The sequence below is a fragment of the Canis lupus genome, chromosome 7, assembly GCF_011100685.1.
Source record: "Canis lupus familiaris isolate Mischka breed German Shepherd chromosome 7, alternate assembly UU_Cfam_GSD_1.0, whole genome shotgun sequence".
Taxonomy (NCBI): domain Eukaryota; kingdom Metazoa; phylum Chordata; class Mammalia; order Carnivora; family Canidae; genus Canis; species Canis lupus.
In genome coordinates this window covers 16,129,281-16,156,913 of record NC_049228.1, presented here as the reverse complement: position 1 = coordinate 16,156,913, position 27,633 = coordinate 16,129,281, and the positions used below count along the sequence as shown (strand labels likewise).

General features: G+C 36.3%; 1 protein-coding gene across 2 annotated transcripts in view; it reads right to left on the bottom strand.

The window, feature by feature from the left end:
- Positions 1–27,633, bottom strand: part of DHX9 (DExH-box helicase 9) — a 58,953-nt gene that overhangs the window by 14,837 nt on the left and 16,483 nt on the right. Inside the window, exons 4-15 of one of the 2 annotated variants that reach the window (XM_038542247.1) lie at positions 17,275–17,389; positions 16,185–16,297; positions 15,260–15,408; positions 12,896–12,942; positions 10,994–11,130; positions 10,581–10,670; positions 10,323–10,484; positions 10,102–10,179; positions 9,138–9,329; positions 3,940–4,081; positions 3,437–3,519; positions 1,809–1,965 (exon numbers count right to left, since the gene is read on the bottom strand). In XM_038542247.1, the coding sequence (XP_038398175.1) occupies positions 1,809–1,965; positions 3,437–3,519; positions 3,940–4,081; positions 9,138–9,329; positions 10,102–10,179; positions 10,323–10,484; positions 10,581–10,670; positions 10,994–11,130; positions 12,896–12,942; positions 15,260–15,408; positions 16,185–16,297; positions 17,275–17,389 (1,465 nt within the window). Of the gene's footprint in view, positions 1–1,808; positions 1,966–3,436; positions 3,520–3,939; positions 4,082–9,137; positions 9,330–10,101; positions 10,180–10,322; positions 10,485–10,580; positions 10,671–10,993; positions 11,131–12,895; positions 12,943–13,737; positions 13,875–15,259; positions 15,409–16,184; positions 16,298–17,274; positions 17,390–27,633 lie in introns of those variants that run through there. The other variant, XM_038542248.1, reaches the window with a different exon arrangement.

Genomic DNA, 27,633 nt, shown 5'->3' with positions numbered 1-27,633 from the left:
CACATAAAATGGGTTCCTTTTAGTTACTACTATAAAAAAGGACATCAGCAAAGCTGGAATATCTGATCAATTTTATTCCTGTGTTTCTCTGCTGGGCCCAGAAATGTCTCATAATCTATAAACAATACTCCTCTATATGCAAAGAGCCCCACAAAGTGCTACTCATCACATTATATCAAGGGTACACACAACCAATACGACTCATCACTGATGACGTTAAACTTGTTCACTTGAGGTAGTGACTGTCAAGTTACTCCAAGTTACTGCAAATAGTATATACTAGAGTATACAAACATACTCCAAGTCACTGTGAAGTTATTATTGTTTCTCTCTTTCCATACTTTACTCTGTGGAAGCAAATCATTAATTAAACACAAGACACTCCAGAACAGGGAGGTAAGCCTCACTCTTCTGAGGTATGAGGGAGAATATCTACATAATTTTTTTGAAATTATTCCATATGAGAGATCTGTATTACCCATTTATTTATTCAACCACCATACAGACTCATGGGTATTTATTTTATCCCTAGGGTTATAGTCCAGTACTGTGTTTATTTTTGCTCAAATTATTCCAGCTCTTTCAGGTTGGCTCCTGTGTCCATCTCCATCACTGTGGTCAGCAGACAGAGCTAAGAAATATACACATGCACTCTCACCCATGTATTCATACATATCTGTAATGATTTCTGTATCTATTCCCTGGTATTGGAACTTGGACTTCTTACTGACGTTTCCACATGTAATTGTATACCACATGGTTCATTCAAGCTTTCCCTCCTATTTACCTACAGCCTCTCAATCCAACAGTAAACCTGGCTCCCCCATCTGCCATCCACTTATTTTATCAATCTCAATATACATGTAAACAGTTTTAAAACTGTCAACCTATACCCTCACAAGATACAACTCACAAGATACAACTGCAGTTGGCTTTTACTATACAGCTAAAGCTGACCTTACTTCTGAATTTCAAAAATAGCACCCTCATGTAGCCAATATTTATAATTTCATATGCACACAGCGAATTTTTTAGCTCATTTTCATGTCCTCAATTTGACTGCTAGATAGAATCAATTTTTTTAACCAAGCTATTAAATTAAATGACTGTCCTTAAAAAATGGTGAAGGTAAAATATTTTGAAGAAAGTAAAGGAATAGGCCGCCTGGGTAGTTTAGTCACTTAAGTGTCCTATTCTTGGTTTTGGTTCAGGTCATTATCCTTGGGGGAGATCAAGCCCTCCGTCCTTAGGCTCTTAAGGCTCCACGCTCAGTGGGGAGCATGCTTCTCCTAGCCCCCTGCTCTCTCTCTAAAGTAAATAAGAAGAAAAAAAAAAAAAAAAGTAAAAAAGCTCAAAAATACCCTTATCAGAAATACTTATCGTGAAACACTCATCTTAATGTCATTTTAAAACATGCCTGCTCCAACTCTAAGAAAGATTCTCTTAAAATTTGACTCTGGCTGCTTAAACTTTTTAGTAGTATTTCCCATAAACATCTACATGCTATTATGATTTACACCTGACAGTATGTAATTCTGAAAGTTATCTTTAGCAGTAAGGAAAAGGCAAGAAAACTATTGGATATGCCTACTCCTCAAGTAGTGAATGAAACTTGTTCTTGTTCCTCAGACTATACTCATTACTGCTGGACCAAAAAGCCTGAGAATGCTATAATGTATTTGATATTCTACTCTGGCCTGTATTTTAAATATCTTTTGAACTATGACTCCAACCTCCGGGATTAAGAAAATCCAAACATAATGGAATAAAAGTTGTTCACCTTCCCATTCCACCTCCAAACTATTTACCTTGAACAGGATAAGTTCTCCCATAAACTTCAATGATGGGGCAATTGAAGAAATATTCACAGAACATACTGGTGTCAATAGTAGCAGACATGAGAACAATGCGAACTTCAGGATAAGCCTGAACTACGTCACGCAACACTACCAAGAGGAAGTCAGTCTATTAAAATACAAATGAAAAAATTGCGTTAAGAAATTCATGCTAATCAACAACTAAGAGATTTCTTGTGTTAGATTTCACATCAGTGAAATTCAGCGAAATTCTTTGGTGGCTTGCAGAAGTAGAAGATAAAGCGTTATGGTGGGATTCAATAGTATTTTTAAGAACAGCTGTAGCCTAACAGCTATGGGAATTAGAAATAAGTGCTATTTGGGTAGGAGAAGGGAAGAAAAAATAAATTAATGACAGCAAAGAATTCATCTCAAAATTTTCATTGAACTTTATTATTTGTACATATACATACTTTAGGAAAGAGGGAAAAGTCATGATAAGCCAAGACGCAGTTATCCGATCACCTGCAAAACTAATCTCTAAAATGTTGAAAAGGTCTTATTTCTGGACAGTGCTGTCTAGATGCTTATTCATATTTTTTACTTAAGATTTTTTAAATTGCTTTGGCACTTAAGTCCTTATCTATCTGGAAATGATTTTTGTATCTGGACAGACGGCAAGGATACAAATGCAACTATTTCCTTACGATGACCCTTTGTTTACAGCTCAATTTATTGAAGAACCTATTCACCTTTCCCAATGACCCAACATGTATCACCCTCTTATACCAAAGCTCCATTCAACACATCACCTATTTCTACACTCTGAATAATTCAATGCTCAAACTGTCAATCCATGTACTATTTCAATTATTATGATTTTGAATTAAGTCCTGATATCTGTCAAGCCAAGACAATACATTCTGCTCTTCTCTAGAAACCCTGGTTATTTTTGGCCATAAATCATCTCCATACATATTCATAATCACCTTACTAAAAGTCTATGAAAAATTCTGATGAGAATTTGATTAGACCTGCATTCAAACTGGCTCAACTTGGGGAGAATTAACATCTACAGGATTGACTTATTCTTAAGTATTTGACATTCTGATTATTGCAATAGGATCTTTTGAGTGGTTTCCTAGCTGTGTTTTTTTTTTTTTTATAATACATAAAACACAACTACTGACTTCATGAAATAAATTCTAGTTTCTTCCTAATTTGTCATGATTATAATTAATATTGGAAAAGATCAGAGCTGCAAACATCCAAAAAGACATTACTAATCATATTGAATTTATAACTTACAAAATTTATCCCAGAGAAATATCCAGTTCAAAGAAAAACTAATTATTACAATTCTGTGAATGATTCAATCATCAACTGTTCAGTTACTGAATTACGCTACCTCTCACTGTAATGATACTTAATGAGAGGACTTTATTTTCAGAATTCTGGGCTAAAAAAGAAAAAAAGGTTTATCTGCTTGCTAAAAACAAGTGTCTATTATCTTAGTGACTGAAGTTCCTGATTTTGATAGAAGATGTAAAAAGTGGGAAAAGGGAAAGAAAACATTCTGTTTTGATTTTTTTTTAAATTCAGAATATTAGGAGTTTGCTATTAACTTTCAATTTACTTACATTTATGTCCCTTTCGTGTATTTCATCTACAATTACGTGACTGATTCCTCGAATGCCTGCTTCTAATTTTCTTAGGAGCACACCTGTAAAAAGAAATGAGCCCACTTACTGGGGTTGCATTTAAAAGTGCAAAGAAACAAACTTCTAGACAATTAACTATGCTTCGGTTAATATAACCCCAGCATCATTTTAGGGAAGAAATAGTAACCTGTTGTTATTATTAAAAAGGTAACAGCGTGCTCTGAAACACATTTGAAATAGAGTATTAAAAGACATAACTCTAGTAACTTAAGCAGATTTTATCTTCTCTAAGCTGCAACAACCAATGGGTAACATCATGCTCTCATCATGAGAGAAAGTGCCAAAAGTTCTACTGAAATTAGAATTCTGAGACTGGCTCCTTGCCTTTTTATTTCTTGCCACTCTGCACCGTTACCAAGTTTCTTCATAAATAATATTATATAAATCCCAAGTGAAAGAACAAAATAAAACATACTACTGACCGACAGTACAAAACATTATACTGGCATAAGGACGAGGAAGGACAGACTCAAATCGAACGCTATAGCCACAGCTTTTCCCAGGTTCTTCTCCTCTCTCATAGGCAACTCGCTCAGCCACAGAAACTGCACTTATTCTCCTGGGCTGAGACAAGAAAAAAGAAAGTGATTCAAGACACAAAATTAGTTACACTTATTAGGGTTATTAAATTACTATAGTAAATCTGTCCTACTTCCAGCTCGTCAATTAACACCAACAATAGTAACGATCTTTTTAAACAAGCTCTATAATTTATTAGAATACATCAAAACAAAAAAAAACTACCACTTAATTCTATGGTACAGTCTTAAAGAGTTTTTCATTTTGTATATAAAATAATTCTTACATTTTTATAGAAAATAAACTCTTCACCATTGGCCAAAACTCTTAATATTCAGAGTAATTTTACAATAAACAGATTATGTATTGGGAGCTTGTTCTTATAACTGCCTACCAAAGTAAAGGCATGTGTTTAAAAAATTATTTAACTGAGCTGTATAGGTATTAGGAAGGTTAGCTCCTTCTTTGCCATACCTACTATGGCCACCTTTCATTTAATCATTTTATTAACTCATAAAGTAACTCTTCATGAATATTTATATAGGTGCTATAGATAGTGCTAGAGACAGAAAATTGAATGAAATCACTCTTGTTCTTGATGAGCTTACATAGTGAGGAAAATAGAGGACATAATAATATGTCCTAAAGGTAAAGATACAGAGGTAGATGGAGATTTATAAACACTGAATGTTAAGTTGCCTTGTATTTGATTTTGTAAAAAGTTCTTGATAACAGGTTGTACTTTAGTTCCTTGCTTAGAGAAAACTTTTCTGAGTTTCATAATTAAATACCAATGTTATTCCAGGTTAGGACATGACTAATTAGGAAATCTAAGATGAATAATAATCTTTAAAGAAAAAAAAAAGTCCAAAACAAAACCTCAGTGACTTCACTAAAGGTGTTAATTATCTTTAAATCAAAATAAGACATGATCTATTCATTTCCATAACCCTAATTTAAGAGTCCTTTAGGGAAGGGATTAAAAGATACCCCCTTGAACATGATGTTGGGTTTTCCCGAGCTTATTTTTTTCGTTTTTTGTACCTTGACTTGCCGAGTTACGCTAGCTTTTACTACTGACCTGTACTCTGCACCTAACTATGAATAAGTGTTACATGAAGAATTGAGCTCTGTATCCTTTAAGAGTTTGACTATATACTTACATCAGGAAATGTAAAAATGATATTCCACAAAAGGTACAAAAATACATGGTTTTCTGGGACCTTTTAAGTTCACAGCTTTCTATAGTCAGGTAAATTCTTGACCCCATTATTGTCTCCTTGCTCCATTTTTGTCTTTCCTAAAGTTTTCAACATTCCTACTAAATAGATGGCTTCTAGAAGAACTTCAAATCTATTAGGTTATTTGACTCTTCAGAGGAAGTTACTACTGGGTACTCAGGGGTTGCTTTTATCTCCTTGGGGCTACTTTCAGGTCTACTATCTCTGTATTTCCAGCCTTCTAAAATAACCATGGACAGCAGATAGCATATTCCCTAAGCAGTACTTACTACAGTTCTTAAGTATATGGCCTCCAAATACAATGGTCTTAAGAGACTCAAGAAAGGGGCACTAACTAGGTGGCTCAGTTAAGCATCTGCCTTCAGCTCAGGTCATGATCTCAGGGTTCTGGAATCGAGCCCCACGTCAGGCGGGAGCCTGCCTCACTTCTCCCTCTGCAACTTCCCCTGCTTGGGGCACTCTGTCAAATAAATAAAAATCTTAAAAAAAAAAAAAAAAAAAAGAGAGAGAGACTCAAGAAAGCCATCCATGGGAGAGGTTAAAAATTAACATAAGAGGTTCTGAAACCATCTTCAGAAGCACTACGGGCCACATTTCCTTGAATATGCACACAAATCAGTATCAAGATGACTATTCATTCAAACAGCTAAAGAAACAAATGACTCTGCAATCTTCTTCCCATATTTTTTGTACGCTTCTCTGACTTTTCAGCTTCTAGTATCCTTAACAGCTCTGATTTTAAAACAAAAAACCCCTTTAGCTACATACTGAAGAGAAACATTTCTTTTATTCATAAATAATTTGATGGGATTTTTCCTAAGGTGAGTATAGAGCCAAGTGCATTAAGAGTTAAAATATAGGGGCAGCCCAGGTGGCTCAGCGGTTTAGTGCTGCCTTCAGCCCAGGACATGATCCCGGTTGGGCTCCCTGCATGGAGCCTGCTTCTCCCTCTGCCTACGTCTCTGCCTCTCTCTTCTCCGTGTCTCTCATGAATAAATAAATGGAATATTAAAAAAAAAAGTTAAAATATGTATATCATCTGACCCAAAAATTCCATGTTTGTGAATTTATTTCAATGGAATAATCAAAGGAATACATAAAGATTTAGGTGCAAGTATGTTCATCTCAGTATATATAATACCAAAATGTTAGAAACAGTCTTTAAAAATCTCCATCCTTTAAGAATAACAGCATGTGCATAAGACGGAAAATTATTTTTAAAGATTTTACTTGTCAGACAAAGAAAGAGAGAGCACACAGAAGTGGGGGTAGGAGGGAGTGAAGGGAGGGCAAGCAGAGGCAGAACCAGACTACCCAGTAAACAAGGAGCCTGATGCAGGACTCAATCCTGGACCCTGGGATCACCCTTGAGCCAAAGGCAGACATTCAACCACTAAGTCACCCAGGCATCCCACAAATGGAAATTTTCAAGCATAAGTTAAGTGACCATCTATAATAAACATTCCACCCAGAGAAAAAGATGGAATAATTCTCCAAAGCATCTTTCAACTTTATGATTCTATCACTTTATGAAAGAATATAAATAAAAGAGGACTAATAGAAGTGAAAGCTGTGTTCTTATGCAAAGAAGCAGAATACCATTCTGTAACTCATTAACATTTGTTATAGCCTATATATTAAAACCTGTGCATTTCACAGATAAAACCAGTGGAAATGACCAAATTATTTGGAAAAGGACACAACCTAGTGAAAGTTAAAAAGTGTTTATACAAAAGCCATTTTTGGCTAGATCAACTAACTTGGCTTTGATATCTATTAGATGGCTAGTGAAAAAAACAGCTTCTCACTTCAACAGGAAATGACTTTTATTCTACTCATGACATGTGATCAACTTCTGAGTGAGAAGACAAGTTTTCAGCTCATCTGCTGAATTCTGCATCTCTTCCTATATGACTGAACTGTTTTTTGAGATGAAAAGGGTGAGTGGCAGTAAGGAAGGAGGGCAGAGCAGAGTTCAAGATTCCTCTTCTAAACAATACACCTTCCTGAAAAATATACCTCCTATAAGACAGGTAAACATTAAGAGCAAAGATATTAACAAAACAAACAAAAAACAACAAAACAAAGACCAAGGACATTTTATTGGTCACAGTACTGGGTGCTGGAAATTTCACTATCAGGCAAAGGATTCATAGCCAGTTTTGGGAATGGGAAGGGCAAACATTTTTTTAAAGATTTTTAATTTTTTTATTCATGAGAGATACAGAGAGAGAGAGAGAGAGAGAGAGGCAGAGACACAGGCAGAGGGAGAAGCAGGCTCCATGCAGGGAGCCTGATATGAGACTCGATCCCGGGACTCCAGGATCACGCCCTAGGCCGAATGCAGGCACTAACCCGCTGAGCTACCCAGGGATCCCCTGCAATCAAACATTTTAAGAAGAAAGTTAAGAGTCCTTTCCCAGGGGATCCCTGGGTGGCTCAGCGGTTTAGCGCCTGCCTTCGGCCTAGGGCGTGATCCTGGAGTCCCGGGATCAAGTCCCATGTCGGGGTTCCTGCACGGAGCCTGCTTCTTCTTCTGCCTGTGTCTCTGCCTCTCTCTCTGTGTGTGTGTGTGTATCTCATGAATAAATAAATAAAATATTTAAAAAAAAAAGAGTCCTTTCCCAGAACAACGTAGACCTATGATATTTTTTAAGCCTAAAATGCCATTGATTTAAATGCAACATCCATTCTTTCAATAATCCGTAATTTTTTAAGTCAAAAAGCTCAATTCTTTTTTTTTTTTTAAAGGTTTTTAATTTATTTATTCATGAGAGACAAAGAGAGAGACAGGCAGAGACATAGGCAGAGGGAGAAGCAGGCTCCATGCAGGGAGACTGATGTGGGGACCTGATCCCAGGACTCTGGGATCACACCCTGAGCCAAAGGCAGATGCTTAACCACCGAGTCACCCAAGTGTCCCAAAAAACCCAACTCTTATATCAAACATAAGACAACAATCAAGATCTACATCAATTTCAAAAATTTTTAAATTTAAAATTTTGCTATTTTGAGGTTCACAACTCCTCCCCAAGTATCAGCTATGTGTCCCAGGTTAAGAGTCCCTAAGTCAAGGTCTGAGGCTGCCTAAGAGGTGGTATCTGGCTTCTTTCTATATAGTGTTCTCCTTCTAAGTGCCAGAAGTACAGGGTTAGAATGGACGGGAACTGCTTCAACCCAAGGCTTGAAAGGGCTAATTAGTTCTTCCCTAAGCTCTGGGACAAACTCACATGCATCACTTATTGCTGGTAAGGTAATACAATGTAGTAGTTAAATGAAGCAAATCGTTTGGTTTTGAATCCTAGTTCCACTACTTCCTGTGTTAATAACTTGGGCAATTTATTTAGTTCTTTGTGCCTTAGTTTAATGAAGGAGAAATACTAAATAAGAAAATATGTACATCTTAGAGTCATAATAAACTTCAAATGAGTTTAGAAAATACCAACTGTTTCAAATAGAACCTGGCATACATAAAGCATTCAGTTAGAGTCAACCATTACCTGTTTTGTTGGCTTGCCTACTCTTGCTCTGAGTAGTAAGGTGGATCTTAAGATGGAGAGGACCAACATTTACATATTAACTTAAGGAAAAAATATTCTCAGTCTTGTCTGATTCTAGGACCAAAGATTACCTCTAGCCCAGACAAGAAGAATCATTTACATGGTTCAGTTCAGCTTATCAGTGAAGGAGATTAGAACCAGACTTAACTTCTTTTAAAAAAAAAAAAAAAATTTAAAGGGCCTAATGTGGCTACAAAGGGGAGTTACAAAGAACTAGAAATAGCCTGGCCTCTAGGTGTTTCCACCTCTCAAACTCTATCAACACCAGACACCCCCCTTGTAAGCTGGCTCACTACTTACCTGAGTTACTACAATGTTACACTCTGCTGCTCGGTCATTCTGGATGAAGTCATCTAGAATAAACTGTGGAACTTGTGTGGTTTTACCACATCCAGTAGCACCTCGGATAATGACAACCGAATTTTGACTAATTGCTTCCAGGATTTCACTTTCAAATTTCTTCACAGGCAGCAACTCTCTCTCCTGTAAGATCTTTTTTTTGGGGGGGTGAGAGAAAGAGGAGAGAGAAGAGAGTAAGAGAGTGTGTGTGTGGAGGTGTGGGGCTGGGGAGAGGGCAGGGCAAGGGGAGAGAATCTTAAGTAGACTCCGCGCTGAGCACATAGCCCAACATGGGGCTCAGTCTCATGGCCCTGAGATTGTAACTTGGGCTAAAACCAAGAGTCAGGACACCCAACCAGGTAAGCCACCCAGGCGCTCCCCTAAGATCTGTTTCAGAAAAGCTCCACAGCAGTCGAAGTTTTACCAACATATACATTAGAAGCGACTGTCTTAATCCTAAAAAAAAATTTCCCATCTCTATGAAAACATTCCTTCCCACTGGCTTCATACTCAAAAATATATATTTTCATAAAACAACGTATATATTTTTATCTCTAACAGAATATATGCTTCTCTTCACTGAATTTGTGAAGACTCTCTTTTGTGGCTTTGTCCACATCCTTATTTTCCTCCTTTCTCCCTGGACATTCCATACATTCCCCTTCTTACAACATTTTAATGTTGTTTTACCTTAAAAATAGTGAAAAACACCAAAAAAACTTATCTGAATCTCCATTACATTAAGAATCCCAGGCCCTTAACTCAAAAGCAATTATCTTCAGAGGTACCTACAATTAGAAGTTTGGTAAATACCTTTGATCTACCTCCCTAGAAAGGACAAAATGTATTATTCACTATTCTTTTGCCCATACCTAGAAAGTTCTGAACTCTGGGGACCATATGTCTAAATACTTCAATGACTTACTGCTGGCAAATCATGATCCTGTTCCAGCTGGTACATTAACTCATTCTTGAGGTCCATGCTTATTTGTTCTGGAGTAGCCTATAAAATGGTAAGGCAACAGTAAAACAAAAGCACATAACAGCTTCAAATTAAAAACATTTTTAAAAATCTAGAGATCTTAATGAAATATATTCAAAAGTAAAACACAAGGAGTCTGAGCTCAAAAACAATGATGGACTTACATAAGCCAGGGGCCCCTCATCAATGTTGCTACTAGTCCAAGGATTCCAATTAGACTGTGGAGGTGACCAAGGAACCACGCCCATTTGGTTTTGTCGCTGAGATGGCTCAAAGTGAGCCAATTTGCCAAGGTTCAGTACCACAGGCATAAAAGGATCATCAGGCTATTAAAAAATAAGAAAAACAAAAAAAGCAATACCAGTTGCTTGTCTGACTAGGAATGTTCAATACAAAGGTGAACTAAATAATTATATGCTTACTGGGGGCACGATCTCAAGATTTAGCTCCTGAATGATGTTTTGCAGCTGATGTTCTAAGTCTTGTGAGAGATTAACTTTGTAAGGCTCCACCTACAGAAAAAGGATAGCCATAAGAATTACATAACAAACATATGAGCAGTACTCAAATCTACCAGAGTTAAGGCCATGTAGTCAGCATTAAGCCTCAATATTCCTAAAGCCAACAATGAGTCAGTTCCCCATGAAAAGAATAATGATTATTTACTTATTGCCTACTCTGAACACAGTATCATGCCAGACAGATGATCATTCCATTTCCATTTCTTGAAATAAGATTCTAAGAATTATGAATTAAACTTCTTTAGCCAAATACTAATAAAAAGCTAAATGGAATTGCAAAATATCCCTCTGGGCTACTAAGTCTAAAGACTCACTGTCTCTCCTTCTTTCTTCTTTGTAAGTCCAGAGTAAGCTTCAATTACTCCAAGGTGGTAGAGTTGTCTGACAAGTGACAGGGCACAGGACTGTGCTGCCAGTTTTTTATTTGATCCATGTTCACGTGCGAAAATCCCTATAATTTAAGTTCAAGATTACCAAAGACGATAGGATAAATCATCTGAGCAAAGAAACATCTCATCATGACAACTAGGGTCTTAGGTACAAAAGTCTCTCTAAAATACAGAGTATATTACAGACTTTTTCATGCTAATTGCTAACCAAAAGCAATTCCATTAACAGCATATTAAATAACCATCTTGATTATAGGCAGATACTAAGATATGGACAAATCATTATAAAAGCAGAAAACTTATTTCTACCAAGTTGTCATTAATATTGCCTGGTGTTAAAACAATGAAAAAAAAATGCGGTTTAACTTTTGAAAAGCAAAACAAAGAAAGAAATGAAAATGGGTCCAAAGTAGTGACTGAGACCAGGAGTTGGCAATCTTCTATAAAGAATCAGATCATAAATAGTTTAGGTTTGGCAGGCCACACAGTTTGTCACAGCCACTCAACTCTGCCTAAAGCATGAAAGCATCCATAGACAACACAGAAACTAGGGTTTTACAAACGGGGCCAGGAACTAAAAACGGCTTATATATTTTTAAAGTGTTGTAAAAATAAGACAAAAATAACAATGGGTGATAGATGTGACCCGCAAAGCTTAAAATACTTACAATCTGGCCTTTTATCAAAGTTTGTTAGCCCCTGACATAAACAAATAAGCATCGCTGTGTTCTAATAAAATTTTGTTCATAAAACAGGTAGTGGGCTGTATTTGGCCAGAGGCCTACAGTTTGCTGATCCTGGCACCAGACTGAAGCCAACTACTACTCAAATTCTTAAAGAAAATGCCAATACAAAGTTTTTCTCCTCCAGTATCATTCAACTTTAAGAGATGGCTTAAGGCAAGGAAGGGCCACAGATACCTTCAGGCCTACTAGCCAATTTAGTCAAATTAATTCTGAAGGTCAGATCAACTGTACAAGTTGGACTGTCTTTAGCTTCTTTCCCTTAACATCCCACCCAAAGTCTAACTTATTTATAAAGTCTAACTTATTTATAAAGTCTAGGATAAAAAAATTCAACATCAACTCCTGATGATTCATTTGAACGTTTGATTTTATGAGGAAAGTCTTTCACACATTATACATTTAAATTCTTAGTGGCAGTTGCAGAATTCTCCATCTGAAAAAAATCTTAGGCCATTTCTCTCAATCTGCAGATAAGTAAATGAAGTCCCACCAACGTCAGTAACAAAACCAGGTACAAAGAGCCAGTTCCTTACTTTCATGCATAACACACTGCCTGCTTTAAATTTACTGTCTAAGAACAGCAAATACCTGATCATATCTTTGCCTTTTCACTTCCTTTATGAATAACCCCAATCCATTACTGTTTTCTCGGGCTAACTTTTTCACCTCTTCTTGACTCTGTGACTCTTAAATGCACATCCACCTTGAGGTTTCAAATGTTATCATCCAATATATTTCTAAATTTCACCTAGCTACCTGAACAAATTAAAAAAAGACTTTTATGTAGAGAGATTTAAAAAAAAAAATGCTCTCTGACACTAGTGGGCTCCTAAGTAGTCTACCTGCCATCTCTTACCCTTTGAAATACACTACCAGCAATGATCCTTTTTTTTTTTTTTACATGCAAACTGGGAAACCGGGCCCTCTAATTCATATAATTACTAATATTCTAAAAAAACCCCAGGATGCTACCTTTCAATTAATACTCCAACTAATAAAGCTTATATTTATGTGGCTGAAGACTTTAATGTATTACTCCACTATATAAGATTCAAAGTAGCAGGGAAACAGTAACACTTACTTCTGCCCAGCTGCTTGATATAAATGGTCATTTCTGCAATAAAGCTCCTGTAAGAACATATACAAACAAGGTTAGGAATTCCACTGTTAGAAATTTCTAAATCCAGGACTCCCAAATCAGGCAGGCTTTCCAACTGCTTAGGCAAGTCACAGCAAAAAAACCATTGTAAACACTTATTTCTGTTCAATCCTAGAACAAATCAAGTATATGTAAACTTCAAATAATGTACATGGCACAAGACAACTATAATCAAAGTTGACAAGCCAACTGTTCATGAAAAGAAAATGTTAAGGTTTTAGATTCTGTGTTTACTTACTCCAAAGGTTGCAGTCTCAATGGCTAGAACACAAAGGAATTTTCCATTTAGCCTGGGGCCAAGAAATAACACAGGCCCCAAATTCTTTAAATTACAGTTTTGATTATTTTATTGCTTTGCATGGGCCACCCATTAATGACTTCTTTCTGTTAAGCTAGATATATGCATGCATGCACACATACACATGAACATACAAACACTAGGCTTGTATCTGTGGCTCCTGAGGCAGGGGTCTGCTATCTGCCTGCAGTTGGAAGCAGCCCTTGATGACAAAAAAACTTAGCTTATTTATATCACACTTATTTAAATCAGAGAACAAAATGTTTTTGGAAATTGCTAGCAGATTCTAGGGGATGAACTTAGGCCTCAATAAAGCATAAACTGTCCTTTGAAAACTATATGCTTTCTGATCCTTCCACTGGTCAGGTACATTCTAGCCTTGACTTTGTGCTGTGAATAAAAGGTTAGGTAAGGCTTAAGAAAAAAATAAATGTTAGACTCCTTCCTATACCTCTTGTGAACTGACCTTCAGGCACAGCGGCTTCAGGGGTCAAAGGCCACTGGCTTTCAGGGGAACAACATCCACCCTTTCATTAATGACACCGATGCCAGTATGTTTCTCAGCCAGGCTTAAAGTCAGCACTCAATCTCATTCTCCTCCACCTAGGGGGAACAGCGACACCAGAAATCAGTTTACAATAGTTTTCCATGTGATTGCTTAGTTCAGCCTAAGCAGCAGCACATGTGTGTATGAACACAGACCTCTGGTGTTGCTGTCTGTTATGCCTTTAAATAAAGGACATACAAGGAGATGCTGTGTCCTAGCTCCCCCAACTGTCTCTGCCTCCCTCCCTGTCATATCCTGAATTCTTCATTTCTTTGTATCAGGAGTCAATGATAAAACATTGGTATCAAAACATGTTTACAACAAGCTCCAGACACATTTATCTGTTCTTAAAATCACCAAGTGCTACTAATAAGCTAAATCAGTTCAGAAGGACAAAATATTAAAGAAAAATTAATAAATGGATCCTTCCTTTATAACCTCTGAGGGTTTTAAAAAATCTGATGTCAAATTAAGTATCTGAGAATTCAGGAATGAACAAGTAGTAGAAGGCAGGGGGAGCCATGCTCTGAACATCATCTTGACCATAGTGTCAAAGTTTTATTTTAGTAATAATGATTTTAGGATTACTAGATGTATTGGAGGGAGAACACTCTGATTTTCAAGGAAAATACTTTTAATGTATTTTGAGTAATTTTTTATAAATAAAGGACAGCAAATTAAATCATCCAGAAGGTTTCCACTATAGCCTTCTTTACCTTCCAATAAAAATACAGTGCCCCCAGAAGAGTCTAATCCATATGAGCCTTCCTGGGAGTAATAATTACTACACCCTGGAATGCTCTCAGGAAGAATAGCAAGCAGGCTGAGAAACATACTGTCAACTATTACAATGACCTCCTTTTATGTTTTTATTTATTTAACAGAATAAAAGTAGGCTAATTTAACTCACATACAAAGACTGAAGCTATCCTTCAGCTTCACAATAAGCCCTTAAACACTTCAACGGAACTCTTAAGAGTTGGCAACTTTCAAAGCTAAAGGAAAATATGGATCTAGATGCAATACAGTCTACCTAAGACTTTGGAACTGAAGTGTCTAACCTGACCCATTAAAGAAATAAATCCTTGTAACTACCTTCAACAATACCACAGTGAATAAACTCACCACCTAGGGCTGATTTTTAAATCACGGACAAACCACCACTTGTGGCTATGATTTGCCTCTCAGATACAAATGAGAACCTCAAAAGTCTAACAACACAAATGACAGATTTTGCCGAACTAAAAATCATCCTAAGTGAAAATCATGGTAAACTACTAATTACAAATCAGTGACAATTTTTCTTGTGCAAAGTATCTTCTTTTCACAATTCTCACTGCCAATCCACAAACTGAATCAGATAAAACAAACAAAAATAGAACAATGACTATACAAAACAACTCTAACTTACTATAGAAGGAAAAGACTGAAACAAGCAAACCTGTTGTGATCAGGACCCACTTGGGTGTACTTATATTCTCCTTGGATCTTTTCCTTTTGGAAATACTGGTTCAGACGAGCCTTAGCATTTTCCAATGTCCAGTTTCCATGAAGTCCAGCATTTAAATCCACTTCTTCTGATTCTAAAGTCTATGGAATCAATAATTACAGTTGGCTGCATTAATTTTAGTTTCGTTATGCATGTCTAAGGTATAAAAATATATAACAGTATCTTCTTTGTATCATCCCTTATAATGCAAAAACTTTTTTAGGATTTTATTCATTTATTCAAGAGACACACACAGAGAGGCAGAGACACAGGCAGGAGGAGAAGCAGGCTCCATGCAGGGAGTCTAATGTGGGACTTGATCCTGGGTGTCCAGGATCAGGCCCTGGGCTGAAGGCAGCGCTAAACCACTGAGCCACCTGGGCTGCCCGCAAAAACTATTTTTAATGCTCCTATTCCTAGTCAAAATTGAACTAGAATTAGTTTCTGCTGCATCTGGTGATCCTATTATATAAACAAGCTATTAGTTAATGTACTGTGTATTTACATTATTCCTAAGAAACCTTGACAAATTTTCTCGTGTTGGCTTTTAATACTTAATAAGCTTTTCTATGAAGACATATTTACTCCGAGTGCTCAGGAAATGAAGTTTACTAAGGTAACTAATTATATTTCCTGTAAAACAGTTGGGGACACATTGTACCACCAGAAAAATACGGTTTTATTTCATAGGCAGTTCTAGTGATCAATTATAATGTGTAGCTTAGGGTTATGTTGTCTTGTATGAACAAGCAGCCTCAAGTAATGACTTAAAGAGAATCACTAAATTATTAAGTTGTGAGTATCTTAAGCCTTGCAGTGAACCAAGTACTAAGTCACAATCCTGGATATGTGACAAAGAGTGATATGATAATCTTACCGCTTGTACTTCTTGTTCTTCCTTTCTTGAATAATAATCTTTCAAGTTCGCTCCTCGATCCCAGGTGGGCCCAGGAGGACCATAGCCAGAGGCCCCGATTCCAGAATTATTTTCTATTAGGAAGAAAATTATTGTATTCTTAATTAATCAAACTGTAGGAAGATCCTAAATATTTTAAAGAGTATTCTTAGATTTTGGTATTCTATAACCCAAAGCCAAAATTTCAATTATTTGGAAATGTGCCCCAAATCTTCATGATTTACTTGAAAAGTGTTTCATGATTGAAATAGAGGTGTAAATTGATAATTCCAAGGCTGGTATGTAGGGAGGAGATACTAGCAATTATCATAAGTGACTGACAATCTAGCATACATTTTCAAGTTCATTAAAATTAAGTTCATTAACTGATTAAATTTGTTAAAACCACTTCTTTGCTAAATATGACCTTGAGAGAAACCTGTTAGCGCTAATGATGGGGATAAGTAGAAGCTAAAAAGGTGTAAGAAAGTGATGAGTCTTGGGAAGAAAGCAGAGTAGCTAAAAACAGCTAATACTGCCTGATTATTAACTCTACTAAGTCTATGACATGCTTTTTAAAAAATTCATTCCTCACAACAATCTTATGAAATAAATACTACTGATATTTTCATTTCATAAATACTGGATCTGAGACTTAAATAACTTGACAAGAACCTAGTTAATCTATCCTATGCAGACCAGACCAATAAAAGCTTTGATAATACACAGAATTCAGAAACACTTTGGACCCACAAGGTATAAATCTACAATATATTTGATAGGAATAAGTTAGAAACAAGAAAGGATAATAAATAAGACCCTTTAATAAAATGTCCTAGCTTGTACAAAATCTATCCAGAAATAAAAATTAGTAATGACAGCAAGGAATTAAGCTATGTCACACTTTGTAAGAGAAATCACTGGTGATATTTGTAAATTTATGAAGGCCTTGGGTTGTCTTGACATTAGGAATTTTACTGCAGTTTTCTCTATCCAAATGAGAAAGAGATGAGGACCAAGAAGGATCATGTGTATCTTACCACCATCATATGCACACAATCAAGTCTCTCACCTGCCTTAAGAGCCAAATGTGGAGGAAGAGGCCCTCCCATGGTTGTTGGTAAACCTCCACCCATAGTTGCTGCGGAGTCAGGTGTATCAGTAAGTGGAGGTGGAGGAGGTGCTACCTGCAAGAGGAAAAGTCAGGACAGGGTGAGTAATTTCACCCTCACAGACTAGTAAATTTTTTTATATTTAAAAAGAGGCCCATGAGTCACCCCTTCCTAACCCTGTAATAGTAATATGTTTTCAATAATTATAAAATTATGTTCTCACTTGAGGCAGAAAAGAAGGGTAGTAAAAATTACTTGTTAATTCGCCACCTGGAAATTTTACACGTGTAATATATAAACACATACAGTTTTTAAAAAGAAAGTAGGATTGGTTTATGGTGTATAGCTAACTTTTTTCCATTTAGTAGTTTTATAAATTCATTCCACATTCATGAAGTATCTGTTAGGAACCTGCTATAGAGTCGACATTGTTCTGGGTACGGAGGATAAAATGAACAAAAGAGATGGATGTTCTGTACTTAAAGCCATATCCAAATATTCTAATTCTTACAGAACTAAATAATGAATAAAGTACGTCAAGTATAACAATACTATAGAGAAAAATGAAGTGAAAAAGAGAAATATGGACTGTGTGAGAACACTAAAGTGAACTGGCAAAGCCATACTTCTAGGTTACACATGAAAAAAAAAAAATGAAACGAGTGAGGATACAACCAAGAGTATGGGGAGGTGAGATTTCCAGAGATTATGTTCCAAGAAAGATATAAAATATTTTATGTACATATTCTACCTTTTATTTTTTTAAAGATCTGAGAGTGAGCATGCTAGAGAGAGAGAGAGAGACAGACAGACAAAGAGCACACACACAAGCACAAACAGGAGGGAGGGGCAGAGGGAAAGGGAGAAGCAAATGCCCCGCTGAGCAGAGAGTCAAGAAAGGGGCTGGATCCCAGGACCCTGGGATCATCACCTGGGCTGAAGGCAGATGCTTAACTGACTGAGCCACCCAAATGCCGCTCATCTTCTGCTTCTTTAAAGATTAATCTATATGAATTTTAATGACTTACTATTCCATTGTATGGATGTAGTACATATAACTCAAGCTATACCATGTTGATGAACATTTAGCTTACAGCCAATCTTAAATTGTGAAACAACACTGCCATAAACCCTTTGTACTTTGGCTTATTCCTTTCAGGAAAGATTTACTTAAGTAAAATTCCTAGGTCAAAAGCCATCAACATTTTAAAAAGCACCATAGTGCATTACTGAAAGCTTGGACTTCTGTATGTGCTCCTGCACTATATATCTGACAATCTATTTCTTCACATCGTCTCCAATTCTGGGAATTACATCAAGTGTTTTACATCTTTACCAATATTAGTTTATTTAGTTTTTTGTTACAGTAGCCTATCATTTTAATTTACATTTTCTCTGCCTTTTATTCTATCTGGATATTTGTTGTTCTAATTTCTAAGAATTTAACATTTCAGTGCTATTCATTTCACTCTTTGTTAAAGATACAAGCTGCAAATAATTTTTGCTATCCTTTTCCAACTTTGTTAATGCTGCTTATTGACCAAAAGTTATTTTGTTTTTTTTTTTTTTAAGATTTTATTTATTTATTCATGAGAGACACACAGAGAGAAGGCAGAGATATAGGAAGAGGGAGGAGAAGCAGGCTCCATGCAGGGAGCCCAATGTGGGACTCAATCCCAGGACTCCAGGATCACGCCCTGAGCCAAAGGCAGACACTCAACTGCTGAGCCACCCAGGCATCCCTTGTCTTTGTTTCTGTGGTCAAATCTAGTTTCTGCCTGTGAGATCCTTCATAATATGGCCTTTCCTGTCCAAGACCTATTCTGCAATATTTTCATATATGTGTTTACAAATATTTTTTCATTTGGAGATAGCATCATGTAAATATAGTTACTGTTATCTTACAATAATTAGAATTCTTTATTAATATGTGGACCATTTATTCTAACCTTTAAAAATTCTTCTTGGCTATTTTTCAGCATTATTTTTCCTAACTTCTCTAATTTATCACATAATGTTAAACGTATAAAAATTTAGGGCTGTTCTCAGGGAGAACAGCCTTTCTTACAAGAAGTAACTGGTATCTTACGATAACAGAACTCCCACTCAGAAACAGTATATGGCTCTACATTTCATAAAGTCTTCTATCTGTTGAGACAATTCTCCAGATATCCTGTGGTTCTCTAAGTCTTACTTAACATCTTTTCGAGAATGTCTGAATAGCAAATAACCTTGGAAGGTAAAGATAGTATTTTCCTCCAGGGTAGGAAGCAGATTTGTTTCCTATTGAGGATAGTAAAGGTAGGGAGGGTGGCAGGTTTGCCAGCAGCCCCTTTCTAAGACTGAGGGTTTCTTAAACTCAGAAGTACCTCAAGCGTAATACAAACTCAATGTGCCCTCAGTATCCACATGGATCTGTTCCATATTGTCCCCAAAAGTTTTAGGGATACGTGGGAACCAACACAAACATGAAGTACACACTGCCTGCTATTCTATGAGTAATAATACCATTTTGTCTCTGACTCAGAATCTTGTGTCCTCAGCAAGCAGGCTGAAATCATTAGACTGCAAGTATGGTAAAATCTCAGGGCTCTTTATAAGACTTCATGATCTATCCTTCAATAAAAATCTGTTACACTGTTCTTAAAGGTCCATGATTTTCACTTAGGATGATTTTTAGAAGGTCTGCAATTTAATTTTTATATTTAAACTACACAGTCTTAAATTCTTTGTAATTTCACTATTACAGTGAATAGGATTTTTCCCAATTAAATTCTTTATAATAGTTCTACCGATTTTTTTCTCTTATATACCCCTATTTTTTATTTACTGCATGACACTGAGATTGGTGGTGACCGTGCTTGGTCTTTGTCTTAACTTTACAGTACAGAAATCCCCCTAGGGCAATGCATCTCAAACTGTCTGTAATGAAGAACTGGGTTTTCCCCCACCTAATCCACTGGAAACAATATTCTTGTATATATACAAAAAATGGACTCCTACTAGAATATAAAACACATACAAAATACAAGCCCAAGTTTTCTAATTATCAGATTCAACAAATGTAAAATTGCTGTCACAATTCCATTAGTATTTTTAAATGTGCAGGCATTTCTGAACTTAATTCCTTAACATTCTGAACAGCACTACTCTAAGACTTGTTTTTAGTACAGGGTATACTATTATTGTTGTTATTTATTATTTTTTTTTATTTTTTATTTTTTTAAACTTTTTTAATTTTTATTTATTTATTCATGATAGTCACAGATAGAGAGAGAGAGAGAGGCAGAGACATAGGCAGAGGGAGAAGCAGGCTCCATGCACCGGGAGCCCGACGTGGGATTCGATCCCAGGTCTCCAGGATCGCGCCCTGGGCCAAAGGCAGGCGCCAAACCACTGCGCCACCCAGGGATCCCCTATTTTTAAATTATTTTTTATTATTTTTATTTTTTATTATTTATTATTATTTTTTATTTTTTTTTATTATTTTTTTTTATTTTTAAAGAGATTTTATTTTAAGGAATCTTTACACCCAATGTGGGGCTTTAACTCAGAAACCTGCGATCAAGAGTGTGTTTACCAATTCAGCCAGCTAAGCACACCTATTATTTTTAGATGATACTTTTCAACATTATCAATGAAGTATTTTCCTACTCCATTTCCTAAAGTACTTTATTGGTAATAAGCATTTGGTTTTATAAAAATTAAAAAAAAAAAAAAGATTTATGAGAGAGGGGGAGAGAGAGAGAGAGAGGCGAGCACACGAGTGCATGAACGAGGGGAGAGGCAGAAGGAAAAGTGGAGTGGACTCCCCACTGAGCAGGGAGACTGAGTGGGGCTTGATCCCCCTGAAATCATGGCCTGGGCTGAAGGCAGACATTTAACTTACTAAGCCACCTAAGCAGCCTTCAAATGTTTCTTTCTTTCTTTTTTTTTTTTTTAAGATTTTATTTATTTATTCATGAGAGACACAGTGAGAGAGAGAGAGGCAGATACATAAGCAGAGGGAGAAACAGGCTCCATGAAAGGAGCCCGATGTGGGATTTGATCCGGGGACTCCGGGATCACGCCCTGGGCCCAAGGCAGACACTCAACCACTGAGCCACCCAGGGGTCCCCTTCAAATGCTTTTTAAAAAAAAAGCTCTATTAAGTCAAGCACTGAGTAGATAGGTATTTTTCTCTTATGAACTCATTAAGGTGATGTAGCAAGAAGTTTGATTACCAGATTTTGCTTCAGATTTGCTGGAGGTGTTCATATAAAATATGGAATGTGCACCATATTACTTTAGTAAAATATGAAAAATCCTGAATTCTCAAACCTATCTTACCACATGGATTTTTTATAGAGGACTGTGAATCTATAGCTTTTTACTATTTTCTTAATTAGATAAGGGATAGACCTTTCTACAAAGATATTATTCATAATTTTTATTACCTAAAATTTTTACTCATCACTATTCCTAATTCTACAATTTGATTTTATCTCTATTAATTTCTTCCTGTTCTACTTGTTTCATTTTACTGAGTTGAAAACTAGGGACCTCTGGGTGGCTCGGCAATTGAGCATCTGCCTTTTGCTCAAAGTGTGATCCAAGTTCAGAGATTGAGTCCCACGTTGGGCTTCCTGTGAGGAGCCTGCTTCTCCCTCTGTGTCTCTGCCTCTCTCTCTCTCTCTCTCTGTCTGTCATGATTAAATTAATAAACAGGGTCTTAAAAACACTACCAGTTTATTCATCTAAAAAACTGTCTTGTGCAAAAAGTATTTGATATTCTTCTGAATAAATGACAATTCCTTTGCCCTTCCAAAGTTTTGACCTTGTTCTCTAAATAGTCTATAATTTTTAACTTTCATTTAAAATCAATGTTTAAATTTCCTAATGTTTAGGATTTTTGCTACTTTCTCACATTACCATTTTATTTGGCCAGTATACACAGGAGCATTTCTAATACTAGGTAGAATGGGTATATTGTGAACTAATATTTGTCTTTTTCTTTCTTCCTCAAAGTTTATTTTGATACTGATACCATTTTATTTTGTATGTCATTTATTTGCTATAGCTTTACTCATGTCTTTACTTTCAATCTGTCTAACTGAAAGATTTTATACAGATAGCATATAACTTGAAGCACAGTGCTTTTTCAAGATTAGGGCTGCAAAAGCAAAATACACCTTATTCTACTAAGGATACCCTACACCCTATTAGACAAGTCACAGGAAAAATACAAAACAAAACAGTGGGTAACAATGGTGCTGACCTCTCCTTTCCGCCACCTTGCCTACTCCAGGTCCAAAATCCTGTTCTAGGGCAGCCCAGGTGGCTCAGTGGTTTAGCGCCGCTTTCAGCCCTGGGTGTAATCCTGGAGACCCGGGACCAAGTCCTACATCGAGCTCCCTGCATGGATCCTGCTTCTCCCTCTGCCTGTGTCTCTGCCTCTTTCTGTGTCGCTCATGAATAAATAAATAAAATCTTAAAAAAAACAAAAAACAAAAAACACACCAAAATCCTGTTCTACCTCATTTTCTTTCAACATAAACTTAAGAAACAATTTCTTCCTCAAGTCTTGGTTGTTTTCTTTTAATTCATGAAAGACACTCAGAGAGAGAAGCAGAGACACAGGCAGAGGGAGAAGCAGGACTCCCTAGATCCTGGGTCTCCAGGATCACGCCCTGGACTGAACATGGTGCTAAACTGTTGAGCCACCCAGGCTGCCCCAAGTCTTGAGGTATTTGAATGGGATAACTTCTTGGTTTTCAGTGACCAGGAATATAAGGAATGGAATGCCCAAAATTAATATTTTGAAATTCTAAACTCCAATGTGATAGTATTAGGAGGCAGGCCTTTGGGAGGTGATTAGGTCATGAAGATGAGGCCCCCATGAAAGTAATTGGTGATTTATTAAAATAACAGAGAGATCTCTTGCTTTTTCTGCCATGTGAGGATACAGTGAGAGAATCTTTCATGAACCAGGAAGTGGGCTGTCACCAGTCACTAAATCAGCCAGAGCCTAGATCTTATACTCCCCAGCCTCCAGAAGTGTGAGGATATGTTTCTGTTGTTTATAAGCCACCCAGTCAGTGTGATGGTACTTTGTTTTAGCAGCCTGAACTAAACAAGGAGGATTTGCTTTTTTATATTTATCAATTAAGATGAAGGCAGAGGTAAAGAGGTTATTAACCTCCAGACACTCTATGGAGCACCCCGGCTAGCTTGGTCTCCATTATAGCTGCGCATCCCCTTTGAAGAAGGGTCAGTGCCACCTAGTTAAAAGTATACATCCTGCCCATTACTTTGAAGATCAAGAAATGCAGCTGACTCTCCTAACACACAGAAACAGACAGAATTAGGTAAAACAAGGACACAAACGAGTACGTCACAAGTGAAACAGAACAAAACCACAGCAAGAGACACAAGCAAAACAGATATAAGTAAAATGCCTGACAGAGACTTTAAAATAATGATCATAAAGATACTCAATGGACTTGAAAACAGTGGAGGACATCAATGAGACCCTTATAAATATGCTGAAAGAAGCAGAGGAATGAACTAATGAACTAGAAGAGAGTAATGCAAATTAATCAAGGTGAACAAGTGAGAGAAAATTATGCAAAATAACAGACTCAGGGAACTCAATGACTTCATCAAGCATGATGACATTCACATCATAGAAATCTCAAGGAGAGAGAGAAAAGTGGGCAGAATATTTACCTGGAGAAATAAAGCTAAAAACTCCCCTATTCTGGGGAAGGAAACACATATCTAGATCCAGGAGACACAGATCCCCCAACAAAATCAACCAAAGAAGGTCCACATCAAGACACAGTAATTAAAATGGTAAAAAGTAGAGATAAAGGAAAAAAATTTTAAAGTAGCAAGAGAAGACAGTTACATACAAGGGAAACCCCACAGGGATATCAGTGGATTTTCCAGCAGAAACTTTGGCAGCCAGAAGAAAATGGCAATAAATATGCAAAGTGCAGAAAGGGAAAAAATCTAGTCAAGAATATTCTATCCAGCAAAGCTATCATTTGGAATAGAAGAAGACCTAAGAGTTTCCAAAACAAGGACAAGCTAAAAGAGTTCAGGATCATTAAACAAGCCCCACAAAAAATATTAAAAAGGACTTAAAGTGGAAAGGAAAGACCGTAAGTGAGAGCATGAAAAATAAGAAATACAAACTAGTAAAATGTATTTCTGTAAAAAATAAGTCAATACATCCGCAAAATAAAAAGATGTACTAAAATATGATACCATATACATAAAACACTGGGGTGAAGAGGAGTAAAGAATGGATATAAACTTAAGTGATCATCAACAAATACAGACTGCTACATACAGAGTATGTTATACACAATGTAATGGTAACCACAAATCGAAAACCATTAATGATACGCAAAGAATAAAGAGAAAGCAATCCAAGTATATTAATTACAGAAGAAACCCAGCAAATGATGAAAAAGAATCAGAGAAATATGACAAAAACAATCACAAAATAAGTTTAAAAAAAGCGATAAATATTTATCTATTCTAATTACTTGGGTTCAGTGTTCCAATCAAAAGAGGGTGACAGAGGGGCACCCGGGTGGCTCAGTGGTTGAGCACCTGCCTTTGGCTCAGGTCATGATCCTGTGATCAAGTCCCACATCAGGCTCCCCCCAGGGAGCCTCCTGCTTCTCCCTCTCCCTATCTCTGATGAATAAATAAATAAAATCTTAAAAAAAAAAAAAAAAAGAGGGTGACAGAATGGATAAAAAAACAAGACCAAAATGTTGCCTACAAGAGACCCACTTCAGATAGAAAGATACCTGCACATTGAAAGTAAAGGGATGGAGAAATATTTAGGTGTCAAAAAAAGCTAAGGCATCAACACTTCAGACAAAACAGACTGTACCTATATATGTGTGTGTGTGTGTGTGTGTGTGTATATATATATATATACTGTACCAATATTACTAAATATTAATAAATTGGAAAATCCAATAAGATATAACAAATATAAATATTTATGCACCTGGCTTGGCAGCATGCAAATACTTAAAGCAGTTAATAATAAACATAAAGGAAGTAATTGATGGTAATTCAATTAATAGTAGGGGACTTTAACACATCACCTACATCAATGGACAGATCATTCAAAAGGAAAATCAACAAGGAAAGAGTGACTTTCAGTGACACAGTGGACCAGATAGATTTAACAAATATATTCTGAGCATTCTATCCCAAAATAGTAGAATACACATTCTTTCAAGTGCATATGAACATTCTCCAGAATAGATCACATGAAGCCACAAAACAAGCTTCAACAAATACAAAAAGGTAGAAGTCACACAAATTTTCTGACCATATGCTATGAAATTAGATATCAACCATAAGAAAAAATTTTGAAAGACCCAAATACAGGGGGTTAAATAATATCCATTCAATAAACAATGAATGGATCAACTAAGAAATCAAAGAAATCAAAAAGTACGTGGGAAAAAGTGAAAATGAAAACACAACAGTCCAAAATCTTTGAGATGCAGCAAAAGTGGTTCTAACAGGGAAGGTTATAGCAACATAAGCCTACCTCAAGAAACAAGGAAAATCTCAAATAAACAACCTAATCCTACACTTAAAGGAGCTAGAAAAAGAACAAAGAAAACCTAAACCAGCAGAAGAAAGGAAATAAGATTAGAGCAGAAGTTAATATAGAAACTAAGATAATAGAACAAATCAATGAAACCAGACCCTGGTTTTTTTTAAAAAGTCAAGAAAGTTGATAAACCTCTAGCCAGACTTACCAAAAAAGAGAGAGAGAGAGAGGGAGAGAGAGAAAGGGCTCAAAGATGACCACAAACTAAAGGAGACAACAACTATTACAAATAACAACTATAAGAAAGTATTATAGAACGTATGCCAACAAATTAGACAAACTGGAAGATATAGGTACATTTTTAGAAACATATAACCTACCAAGCTGAAGCAGGAAGAAATACAAAATTTGAACAAACTGATTACCAGCAAGGAGACTGAATCAATAATAAAAAGAACTCCCAACAGGGATCCCTGGGTGGCTCAGCGGTTTGGCGCCTGCCTCCTGGAGACCTGGAATCGAGTCCTAATCGGGCTCCCAGCATGGAGCCTGCTTCTCCCCTGCTTGCGTCTCTGCCTCTCTCTATGTCTATCATGAATAAATAAATCTTAAAAAAAAAAAAAAAAAAAAACTCCCAACAAACAAAAGTCCAAGATCAGGTTTCACAGGCAAATTCCACCAAACATTTAAAGAGTTAATACCTACCCTTCTCAAACTATTCCAAAAATAGAAGGAAAACTCCAGATTCATTCAACAAGGTATCACCCTGATACCAAAACCAGATAAATGTCACAAAAAAGGGGAACTATACACCAGTATCTCCAATAAACACAGATGGAAAAATCCTCAACAAGATATTAGCAAACCAAATCCAACAATGTATTTTAAAAAATCATTCATCACAATCAAGTGGAATTTTGGGGGGGATGCAAGTATGGCTCAATATTTGCAAACCAATCAATGTGATACATTAATACCAATAAGAGGATAAAAACCGTATGATCATTTCAATAGATGCAGAAAAAGCATCTGACAAAGTACAACATCCATTCATGATAAAAACCCTCAACAAAGTAGGTTTGGAGGAAACATATCTCAACACAATAAAGCCATGTATGAAAAATCCACAACTAACATCATATTCACTGGTGAAAAACTTGGGAGCTTACCCACTAAGGTCAGGAACAAGACAAAGATATCCACTCTCAACACTTTTATTCAACATAGTACTGGACGTCCTAGCCACAGCAATCAGGCAACAAAAAGAAATAAAAGATATCTAAATTGGTATTAAGGAAGAAGTCAGATTTTCACTCTTTGCAGATAATATATTACAGATACAAAACCCTGAAGTTTCCATCAATAAACTTCTAGAAATGGATATAAAACCAATATGCAGAATATAAAACCAATATGCAGACATTTCTTGCATTTCTATACAATAATGAAGCAGCACAAAGAGAAATTAAGAAAGAAATCCCATTTACAGTCACACCAAAAATAAGATACTTTGGAATACACCTAAGAGGCGAAATACCTACACTCTGAAAATTATAAAATGTTGATGAAAGAAACTGAAGACACAAATGGAGATACTTCATGTTCGTGGACTGTTAAGAACAAATATTATTAAAATGTCCAGACTACCCACAGCAGAATCTACAGATTTGATGCAACCCCTATCAAAATACCAACTGCATTCTTCACAGAACTAGAACAGTCTTAAAATTTATATGGAACCACAAAA